Genomic DNA, 12097 nt, shown 5'->3' with positions numbered 1-12097 from the left:
TGGTCATCTGTGCAGTCGCACATATGGGCTCTGCGCCTGCGCGGAGTCTCGTTCGGGAAGTTTCTATAGCTGATAGAGATTTTGGTGGGAACCCTCCCCCAACATCCCACTGTGCATGCCTAGGAGGATCCCCGACGAGCTCCTTGGTTCCGAAGAGACCACATTGTGGCCCCCAACCAGTGCCCAGGAGACACCAGTGGGGACGGTGGGTGGGTTGTGTGACTGCACAGATGACCACTCGAAGAACCACAGTTATGGGTAAGCAACCTGTCCTCCTTCTTTGTGGTCTCTGTGCATCACGCATATGGGCGACTAACAAGCTGACTTACCGGAGGTGGATAGGTGTCTTATTGTAGGTTAAACGAGAGGACTGCTCTTCCAAAGGAGCTATCTGCTCTGGAGCGAACGTCCAGTCTGTAGTGCCTGACGAATGTAGTCGGGGTAGACCATGTTGCCGCCCGACATAATTCGAATAATGAAATTCCACGACCAAATGCTGTAGATGTGGAGACAGCCCTGGTGGAATGTGCTTTGACGGCAGTTGGCAAGTCAATTTTAGCCAATCTATAAGCCAAACAAATTGTCTGAACTATCCACACAGATAATCTCTGTGTAGATACAGGTGGCCCTTCTTCTGTCGTCCACGACAGACGAATAGACGAGGGGACAATCTGAAATTTTCTGTGCATGCTTTCTAAAAGGCTAGAGCACGTCTGATATCCAATATATCTCTGTTTTGCTTTTGATCAAAAAACCTTCACCCCATAACATAGCGGGTTGAAACACATCTGTAGCCTAAGATTAAAACCCTGGTATCACTCCTATGGATGTGTGGCAGTAAGAAGAGGCTGAAGGCCGAACAACTACTGTTGTGCTACTGCTGTTAAGTTGTCCTGCTTCACATTACAAAAGCTGTCAGCATCTTTCATGATCATTTCAGTTCTTCCCCTTCTGACAGTTACATTTCTTCCATCATACCTGTGCAACTATCACACCTAAATTGCACAGCCATAACCCACCATCTTGTTTCTTACTGCCATCTCCCAGTAAATCAGACAGACTGCTGTCGTATCTTTAGAAGTCAAGTTGCTGTGTTCATAGGACTCACATTTTGCACTATAGGTCAACTGCAACTTAGTTCTGTGTGGGAAACAAAAAGCACTTCGAATTCCAATAAATGGCATCTCTGGATAGCTGTAAAGTAAGGATTCAGTGTTTGAGAGAGCATTACAATATGTGGCACTGTTTCAAAATCAATATGCGTCACCCAGCAGTGGGTTTCAATTACTTAAGAGAGAAATATCCATGATATGTGTGAGGTGAAGGAGGGGGGAACCATGCCCAGTGGGTTGATTTATTTCTGATACAACAATCAAACCATATGTTCCATTGATAGGGCAGCACTTAGAGAGAAGGTGGCATGAACAAAACACAACAGATATGGGTAGTTCATTTTTGTTACTTAAATATCATCGATGTGATGGGCCTCTGAATTGACATTATTTTCTCACGCATTGGCTCTTCCTGTTTCCTTAATGCACCATGGAACTAAGCCCCATCTACCTAAGGGTATGCCAGGAGAGACAATTTATGGTATTCTGAGCAAGGAAAACTGAGGACAAGATGCCCATTAGTTTGGTAGTTAAGTTTGCTTTGCTTAAATCTGGTGTTATTATAAGTAACCAATCCAGGTCTATGCTTGCGCAAGCCCTGTGCTTCTTTTGTTAAGTACCAGAACATTATTTTGGAATGTAGGCTGATCAGTATTTAAGTTCTAAAATGGATGGTGCTGGCCATTGAGCTGCCTGGAAATTGCACCCTCAGACCTTTAGAGGGCACCAGGTTGGGGAAGGGCTGCTCTGAACAACAACAAAAAAAGAGAAGTAGGTGGCCCTAAGTTGTTCGTCATCAGTTTCCCACAACCCCACAGTCACCTCTGCATATCTTATTCTCCATCCTGTCCTCGTGGTTTATCTGCTTTGGGAGAATGAGAATTTCACTGGCACTTTCTGCCTCCTTAGGGAGGATGTGGCGTTAAGACTTGTGAGCCTTAACTCCCAATTTCCCTGCTTTTTGGTGCTTGGTTGAAAACTGTAGAGCCTTAACGTTGTTTTGTAAACTGTAGGTTTTTTGTTTAATTAATATATATATATATATATATAGAGAGAGAGAGAGAGAGAGAGAGAGAGACTGATTTGAGGGTAAGTTTAAAACTTGCTTATTCATCTCTTCATCACAATGAGTTCAAGTGAAACAGCCAGTCTAGGTCAAACACCATATTAAGAACTTTCCTCTCATCACACTTTGCTGCAAACACAATATTCCATGAAGGCAATTCACACAGGAGTTGTTGAGTGATGAGATATCAGTGATGGGTGTGTGAATGAACTTTGACTGATGCTTGGCATCATGTATCTAAAAGGAAGGGTTTTTGCTTAAGTGTATTTGGGCTATTTAGCCTTATGGGCAAAATAGCAGTATCTCTCATGTAAACAACCTCATTTGGAGGCACAGGGCCCATTTACCACACCTAGCGCTCAATTCTTTTGCTGTTGGTGGAGTTTTATAGAATGTGAGCTGTCGGATGTCTTCTGAATTCTGATTGCTTTTGAGGGGAAGACAATGTTTGTGAGAACAGCTGCTCCAACAGGAAGGAAATGGTTGCCCTAGTAAATGTTTTCAGGCATACGGTGAATCTAAAATATGGTAACCTAAGTGGAAGCAAAAGATTCAGGTTATTTGAGAGACAGCCCCAACCTACTGCCAAAACCTCTACCAACTCACCAGGGTACTTGTAGTTACGCAATATGCATGCAGCCCTTGGATCATCCCTTATTACCCTGGTCTCTCACTGTGTTATCTTCTTACTGTCAGAATTCAAACTGTAAGCTGCTCAGGGCAGAGACCTGTCTTGTTAAGTATGTTGATGTAGTTGTTGTATAACAATAACAATGGCTGTCATTGGATTAAATAATGCATAAATCATATGAGGTTTAGCTGAGTAATCAGTTAAATCTGCCTAAATTTGTAGAGAAGAAAAAATAGTGTACTACATTGCTTTTAGGAAATGCATACATGTTCATTTACATACCTATGTAAATATACATGCATGTAGATATAGATAGACAGATAGACACATATATCGCATCAGGCATAGTCTTAGAACAGACATTCCCATCTCTCTCATACACAGAAGGAAATGCCTCTTCTAAACCGCCCAGAGAGCTTCGGCTATGGGGTGGTATATAAATGCAATAAATAAATAAATAAAAATAAAAATGGCACCTCCCATCTGTAGTTTTTAATGTCTTAAAGAGCATCATCATGGGGGGCAGGGAGGAATCATGTTTCCTTATCATTGCTTCTCTGCCCCACTTTTGTACCTCAGTACTTCCTCTTTCTTCCCAGAGGGGAAAGAGGAAGTAAACATGGCCCATTCAGGGACCATTTTTATCGCGCTGATTTTCCTGCACACATAGAATCATAGAATAGTAGAGTTGGAAGGGGCCTGTAAGGCCATCGAGTCCAACCCCCTGTTCAATGCAGGAATCCACCCTAAAGCAGACTTGACAGATGGTTGTCCAGCTGCCTCTTGAATGCCTCTAGTGTGGGAGAGCCCACACAGTAGATCGTGGCACATCCCATTTAGAAAAACTAAGTCTGATTAAAAGGGGTCTATTTTGCGACGGAAAAACAAGCGGAAGGAGCGAGAGGCAGACATCATTGTCTAAAAAACGCGCGAACATCCGTAAGTGGGCAGTAGTGAATGTGTGATAAAACGTTCGTCTGATGAACCTCAAAAACTCCTTGCCCTGCCTGTCTTCCCTTGCAGCACCCGTTTCCCCATGCAGGGAAGCCCTGCACCAGCTAGCCTGGAGGTCTGCACTGTACGAATCTGTGAAATGGGGAGAATGGCTTCTATTCAAACATGCCTCTTGTTTTCATTCCAGCTTCGTCGATTCTGAAGAGAGAGAAACGGAAGAGGACGAAGAATGTCCATTTTAACTGCGTTACTGTGTACTACTTCACAAGAAGGCAAGGGTTCACAAGCGTCCCCAGCCAAGGAGGCAGCACCCTGGGTATGTCCACCCGTCACAACAGTGTGCGCCAATACTCACTTGGGGAGTTTGCCATGGAACAAGAAAGGCTTCATCGGGAGATGTTGAGAGAGCATCTTCGGGAGGAGAAGCTGAACTCTTTAAAACTCAAGGTAAAAACAAGGCAAGGTATCCTCTTTGTCTCCCACTGCATGAGCATGAAGCGTTAACAGCGGAACTGGCACTTAGCAGTCTTGGCAAGGTTGCATCTCCACTTCTGATATGGCTGCAGTTCAATTGCCCCAAACAAGCTGGCACCTTTCCCGTTTCTCACATTAACTCATCAGATTTTTAATAGGCTTCCACCTGAGCTCTTTAAGACGATAGCTTCCTTCCTGCTAGGCAGATATGATGCCAATTCGTTACACCCCATTGACGTTCCCACTTTGGTTGGAATTTAAATGTGGTTCAGCAAGCTGCTAGATGTGGAGAGTCCTGAGCATTTTGGCCAGCTATGAAGGTAATACTCCCTTGTCCCTTTGAATCAGTGGAACATGGCATCAGGCGGCTGGGGGAAATACAATAGTACTTGTTCTGTATGATACCAAAGCCCCGCGGTCGCTGTGAATCTGCCTTGCGTCAGTTACATGACAACCACAGATTTGCAGCCTCCACGGGGCTTTCCCATGAAGCTCCAAAGGAAAAAAAAAAAGGGACTTAACCTGACATTTTTCTCCAGAGCAAGGTGAGTATGGCGCATCTGCCATCTAGCCTTGCTCCGGAGTCACAGCGGAGGGGTGGATGGCGATTCCTGATTGGTTGCTGTCCACCTGGGCAAGAGGCGGTGGTCCAGCCGCTTCTTTCCCCCCAGCCGGGGAAGATGTACATTGAAGACGCAGCGGCCACTGGCGCTTGTCTGCCGCCAGAGGTACCCAAATGGGGCAGTTTGCTGATGGCTGAGGTTGGCTCTTGATCCCACATGCACAACGGTTCTGTAACCAGACCTGCAGCTGAGGGTGGAGAAAGTGAGTGGTAAGACAGGAGAGGGTGTCTGGAGGGCCCCCAATGGGCGCTGCACCTCCTACTGTGAGGCCTCCCTTGCTCACCAGGATCTTGGCTTTGGGCAGCTGCGTGAGCTCAGCCAGGCGCTCCCGGGTGAGCCAAGACATGCTCCAGCTCACTCAGCTGGCCCCGGCTGTAGGGAACCCCAAGTCCTCACTTGGCATGGGGATTAGCTGCCACCACCTCGCAGCAGAGAAAGCGCGAGGTTTTAGTTGTCACGGCGGCAACCTGGCACTGTATAGGCAGCCCCCTTGTTGCAGAAAACTCGAAAGCTTGCCTTGCACCCTTCTGTTTCTACAAGGGTTTCTTCCCACCTTCTAGGTGGAGGTTAGGAATACTGGAGATGCCTCCAAAAGTGGGATGTACCGTTGCCTGGATGTCTCTGCACAACTTGTGTTTGTGTCTTGCATTGCCTTGATAAACCTCCCATTTTTACTAATGTAAATATTTGGTATCTTCCTCTCTCCTTCATGGTATTACCTTCTCTAGCATGGGGTGGGCAATGCATAGCCCCATGTGTCCCCCATGACTGTTTTGCGTTCCTTTCCCCCGCCAAATTTGCTATGCCCGCGGCAAAAACTTGCCATCTTTGTAAGGAAATGAAGCCTGTGTCTTGACTGCAAGCCAAGTCATGCTACCGGGAACACAATTCTGCTTGCAAACAAGGCGTGCATTCTTTACATGCCTTGTTCCCTTGCAAAATCGCTGCATTTTTAATTATTTATATTAAATAAGTGGGGGGAAAACACCTTGGTACAAGGTTGTCATACACCAGGGGCAGAATTTCAGAGCAAGCATCTCAGTCCAGCCCTCCAGGGGTCATGCCCCCTGCTCCCAGCCTCACCTCCTTCCCACCAGCCTTCTATTGTTTGGTTATGTGCAAACTCCCCCCCCCCCCCAGTTCTAAAAGGCTGAAAGCTTTAGTCACTGGCAATAAGAGCTTTAAGTTAAAATAAACTGGTATGTTTTGCCTTTTGGCCCTGCCCCCATGGAGTGTGGCGCCCAAGACCTTCTCCGAAATGGAGTTCAGCCCTTGGCCTCACAGAGGCTCTGCACATGGTTGGTAGGCTGTGTTGGGTTCGGCAGGTCATAAGCTATGCAGGCCTTCCTTCCTGTCTGCCTCAAATCCTAGAAGTAGGCTGGGCAGTAGTTCGGTCAGCTTCAGCAGCGTGGCTGCCCCAGAGTCCTGGTTCCTTGCTTTTGCTAGGTGTCTCTTGTCCGTTCATCCCATTCCACTCAGGTCCCGTTCTCAGGAATTAATTGTCACCATGCCGGTGTCATTTCCGTGCCCTTATTTCAGGCGGGCAGAGATCACACAGCAAATGACAGACAGAAAAGTGTAAGAGGGAGAAGTCATTTTTCTCATGCATGTCGCCGGCTTAACCTCAAATGGAGGCACGCCAGCTAAAAAACCTCATAGCTGCAATACTAAAACCACCAGATTCAGACTCTGCTATGAAACAAATCCCAAAGTATTTTTTATTTATTATTTATTACATTTATTTATTACATTTTTATACCGCCCAATAGCCGAAGCTCTCTGGGCAGTTCACAAAAGTAGAATCAAAACTGACTACCAAATTTGTCTGACCCCAAAGAATCAGTCCTAAGTTCCAAGTTGTATATATGGTCCCTTCCCTGCTGTAGACTGTTTGGCGGCTCCCCCTACTGACGACAAAGGGCATGACGCAATGAAAAGAGAGCACCTTATTGGATCATCTATGAATCAAAACTATTTTATGTAAGTTTCAAACTGCACAGTGCTCCTTTCCGACTCGTTGCTCAGAGCAGAAAGCAAAACAAAGCTAGATGCTGATGCTGCTCACCCACACTGTTTTGTGGCTTAGCTGGGTCTGTGGTTCTCCCCAACTGAGTGCCCTCCAGCTATTTTGGACTGCAACCCCCATCAGTATAAGGCAGCTTTCTATGTTCCACCACTCTGCCAGAGGCTAAAGCACCTTCCTTATAAGGAAAGACTAAAGCAGAAAGATAGGGGATTTGTAGCCCTTCAGAGGTTGTTGAACTCCAAATCTCATCAGCCCCAGGCAACGGTTAGGGATGGTGGGACTTGAAGTCCCATAATACTTGAGGGCCACACATTCCTCAGTCCTGAGCTGAAGTATTTGGGGCTCTCTAATTTAAGGGGGGAAAGCAAAATAGTAAAGGGCACAAATTACGAAACAAATACATGGTCAAGGCGTATACACTTATGAAATGTTTCTTCCTTTCATAATACTAGAAATCAAACGCCTGCCTCAATGGCACTGATTTATGGTGGATTCAAGACGGACAAAGAAAGTGCCTCTTCAAATGCCTAATTAACTGAATGCACTGCCACAGCCAATAGAAATGATAGCTTTAAAAGGGAACCGGTAGATAGGTCAATAGACAATAGGTCCATCAATGGCTATTTGCTGTGATAGTTAAGTGGAGCCTTCATATTCAGAGGCAGAAAACCTCTGAATACAAGCTGTTTGGGAAAAACAACAAGACACACCATCATCTTCACCCACCGCTTGTGGGCTTCCCGGGAGCATCTGGCTGGCTACTGTTATCAGATTGCTGGGCTGAATGGACCTTGGTATAACGTGTTCTCCTTCCCACCCCAAGTTCAAAGCCCAGACATTGCTAAGAATTAAATTAAGCATCTGCTAATATCTTTAGAAAAATGGCACACTTCTGCAATTAGCAAGAAAGGAAGTGAGAATCTGAAACCACTTCTTTCTCAAAATATTCTATTTGGTTCTGGAAAAGTCACATCCATTTACATATTACTGTGTCCTTTCTAATGTTAGTTGCATCTAAAATATCAGCCGCTGAACGCATGGTAATATTTTCCCCAATATGTCAGGAGGAGGAGGACAAGGGGGAGGAGGAGGAGGAAGATGTGAGTACCCACTGAAACATTAATATTGCTCCAGTGAGTAGTTGTCATATCCGCAGCTACCGTCACACAAGGGCATTGACCTTAGCATCCCCTATTAAAAGTGACAGGTTTATTTTGGGTTCATCCAAAAAATACAGTCGGGACCTGCTGCCAGTTAGAATAGATAATACTGGGCTACAAGGCGGCTTCCTGCATCCAAAAGTTCTAAAAGAGTACAAGCTATTCAAACAAACCAGCCCCATCAAATATCTGTTTGGAGTTCCTGATTACCTGAAAGCCTATTCCTCTACATAAGCCCTTGCGCAATACAATTGACTCCTGAGCATGTGGGTTTGTTCTTCCCAACGAAACCCTGATGCCTCTTTCACACCAATGTATTGCAGATGACTAAAAATGGCACGGTGGAATCCGAGGAAGCAAACACTTTGACACTGGATGACATTTCTGACGATGATCTAGATCTCGACAACACAGAAGTAGACGAGTACTTCTTTCTACAACCCCTGCCAACGAAAAAGCGAAGGGCGCTACTGCGGGCCTCCGGGGTCAAGAAGATTGATGTGGAGGAAAAACACGAGCTGCGAGCCATTCGCCTTTCCAGAGAGGACTGCGGCTGTGACTGTCGAGTCTTCTGTGACCCAGAAACTTGTACTTGCAGCCTTGCAGGCATAAAATGCCAGGTGAGAGCTTAATTCGGCCATTCTTAACCAGCGAGGGTGGGAGGAGACCGTGAGTTGTTTCCAGATAGTGGACTGTAAAAACAAAACGAAAAACAATGGCAACCTCCCCACACATACTCGTCCCCAGAAGAGGTACTCGCCCAACTTCCCCAAATAATAGGAAGTTTGAGGAGTGATCTCTTTGTAGCAGTCTTCCCCAACCTGATGCCATCCTAATGTTTTGGATTTCAACTCCCATCAGCCGCAGCCAGCATGGCAAGGGGTCAGGAATGCTGGGAGTTGTAGTACAGCACATCTAGAGGGCACCAGGTCGAGGAAGGCCGGACACCATATTGTGTATTGACCAGTTATTATTTAATGTAATTCACTTCTTTTATATACCATGTTTCAAGTTCCCTAAATGATGCTCCTTGTTCTACTGTCCTTGTTTAGCTTGTAAAGGGTCTGTAGTATGATTGTCTTCCCTGGCCTCATGACACCCACTGTTAATCCATGGTCTCTTTTCTCAAGGTGGATCGTATGTCTTTCCCATGTGGTTGCACTAAAGAAGGATGTAGCAATACAGCAGGTAGAATTGAATTTAATCCCATCCGTGTTCGGACTCACTTTTTGCACACTATAATGAAACTTGAACTGGAGAAAAACAGAGAGCAGCAAGTCCCTGCGCTGAATGGTTGCCATGGTGAGATAAGTGCTCACAGCAGTTCCATGGGCCCCACAGCCCACCCGCTGGAATATTCGGTTCCGGACAACTTTGAAATGGAAGCTGAACCTCGGGCTACCGTGATGCACTTGCAGTCGGCTGATGACTTAGACTGCCCAGGGGAGGATGATGATGAAGAGGACGAGGAGGAGGAAGATGCGAGTAGCTTTTGCAGTGGAGTGACAGATTCCAGCACACAAAGCTTAGCACCAAGTGAAACTGATGAAGACGATGAGGAGGAGGAGGAAGATGACGAGGAGGAGGAGGAGGAGGAAGATGAAGAGAAAGTAGATGAGTTTGTGGAAGGCTTGGGTGCTCATGCTGACATGGTACAAGCCCTTCCTTCGGTCCTTTGCTACTCTGATAGCACCGCCATGCATGAAAACCACTCAAAGGCCTCCTCCTATTATGCCAACTCGTCATCACTTTATTACCAAATAGAGAACCATGGCCCTGGCACTCCTAATCAGATGCGCGAGACTTATTCTGAAAGGGATACCATTACGAATGGTAACCTTTCCCTGGTGCCTTATAATCCAACTTCAGAACAGTTTGTTGACTATACACGGCAATCAGAGGAAAGTTACAGCAGCTCGCTTTATCCTTCTTCAAATCCGTCCGTCATAGTCTGCTGCTCGTCTTCAGAAAGCGACAATGCTGGTCCATGTAGTAGCTTATACGCTGAGCATAGGCCAAGACACTCCCAAGTGGACTTTCCCTCATACTTGAAAAGTCCTTCTCAAGATGGATTTGTTTCTACTTTGAATGGTGGCACTCACCTCCCGGATCATCCCGCTGAGAATTCGCTCAGCCTTTCAGAAAAAAGCAGACTGCGTGAAGAGTGTATCAAATCGCCTGTCATGGAAACGGTACCGGTTTAAATTATTTTAGGACTGAATCACTATATTTAAATGCACTCTATTTTAATTGGATTCCCTGGAACCATTTTCCCCCCTTAGCAATGGAGGTGAGGGGGAACAGACTGTGGATAATGTTTTGATTTTTGTTTTCCCTTTCAAGCTATACTGGTTGTAGCCATTGCACAAACAAAGTTCGTGTAAAAAGTAAAATTTAAAGGAAAAAAAAATCAAATGGTCTTTTGATAGAAAATACCTAGATTTAAAAAAAAATCACTAAAAAAAATAGCAGCCTACCTGTCAAACTATGTGAAGCTGGGCTATCTGACTCAAAGCTTCTCATTTTGTCGGGCCTGTGCAAGGTAACGAACATTTTACTTTGGAATCTTCATGTTTAGAGTATTAAATTTTCACACATATTTGAAGATAGTGACTTTTTAAATGTAGATGTGATTACAAAAAAAAAAACCAGAATTGTTCGGTAATGTATATTTTATTTATTGTAGCTTAGTACTCATGTCTTGATAAGAAATGAACTCATGGGAGCCGAACGTTTGAGCAGAACAGCTCAGCCACTTCAACTTTCATAAGGCAAACTATAGATACATCTTTTGAGATGCCATCTAAAGCTGACATGGAACCACATTCTTTGACCTGCCCTTGGGGCTATTCATATTTACAGCTATGAATTTAGGGGCAGTCCGGGAAATACTTCCAGCTGGGCATGCTTCATTTATTTCAGTGGCATGTGTGTGGAGCTGTTGAAGCTCCTGCTCAATCTTCATAAAAAGGAATGAAAGATGTGCAGAAGCTCCACGTCCTGAATTGTACTCATAGGTATGTACATTTTCTAAAAAGATGAAATATAGGACAATCCTCTGTGTGTGTTTTTTTAAAAATGACACCAACATAATCAGGAAGCTGGGCACAGTCCAGCAAAATTTAGTTGCGAGTACATTTGAGGCATAAATCATTCCATTTTCTGTTCAAAGGCTACCCAAGGGAATGTCCATTGCTAAGTAGGAACACAATTCAGACACCTTCCATATTGTCGTCCCAGCACATGCTGGTCAGGGAGGGGAGCTTTCCTGCCAACACCTTCCTGTTCCCAGTGGCATCTTCCCATCTGTGGAGAGTGTTAATGCTGTCAACATTAACACTGTGAATGCTATATGTTAGTGCAGCTACTGCGCCAACACTCTTAATTCAGGGGTGGGCAACTTTGGGAAGTCGGGGGAACATTGTCGCCCCCTCCTGCCCCATTGGCTGCACTCCTGTAGTTACCACCATGCATTTTAGCTGCATAGTGGCAGCAAGAGGCTGCGGGGACTTTATGGGGAGACTTAGAGAGTCACATGCAGGTCGCATTTTGCCCACCCCTGCTTTAATTACTGCACCGCAGTGGCACACTTGTTCTTCATTAGTCTCTGCACATTGTCTCGACAGTACATACAGTTCTAGAGTAGCGTGAGAAGCAGCCACATGGAAATAGCAACCACGCTAATAAGTAATGGAGAAGTAGCCCTATGACCTAGTGAAACTGCATTCAGTTGCCAGCCTCATTCCATAGCTTCCAGTGGGACTTAGTTGCAACTACCCTTTTTTGGTGGATTGTGTCCCTTCATGCGCCTTTTTTAAGCGCAACGTTGTAGCATTTGCATACACATCCTTTTTGTTTCCCTGCAAATATAAAGCTAACTAATGCACTTTAGTGCCTCCTCTTACTTGTGGAGGCTATGAAAAGTCTTGGAAACATGCCGGATTGTGGGGGTTTTATCATTATCATCATCACCATCATTTTTTTAAATGTACCATATAGGCACCATGCAAAAGTTATCAGAAAGAAATTCTGCATACTTTCCCTAGCGAAT

At 45.2% G+C, this 12097-nt stretch overlaps 1 protein-coding gene across 1 annotated transcript in view; it reads left to right on the top strand.

Moving 5' to 3' along the window:
* CSRNP3 (cysteine and serine rich nuclear protein 3) overlaps positions 1 to 10710 on the top strand; it is an 89006-nt gene extending 78296 nt beyond the window's left edge. The window contains exons 4-6 of the mRNA XM_063116457.1: positions 3951 to 4210; positions 8370 to 8666; positions 9177 to 10710. Coding sequence (XP_062972527.1) covers positions 3951 to 4210; positions 8370 to 8666; positions 9177 to 10250 — 1631 coding nt within the window. The 3' untranslated portion in view covers positions 10251 to 10710. The remainder of the gene's footprint in view (positions 1 to 3950; positions 4211 to 8369; positions 8667 to 9176) is intronic.
* Positions 10711 to 12097: the final 1387 nt, after the last annotated feature.

The sequence above is a fragment of the Elgaria multicarinata genome, chromosome 2, assembly GCF_023053635.1.
Source record: "Elgaria multicarinata webbii isolate HBS135686 ecotype San Diego chromosome 2, rElgMul1.1.pri, whole genome shotgun sequence".
NCBI classification, from domain to species: domain Eukaryota; kingdom Metazoa; phylum Chordata; class Lepidosauria; order Squamata; family Anguidae; genus Elgaria; species Elgaria multicarinata.
This window is presented reverse-complemented; position numbering and strand designations above follow the sequence as displayed.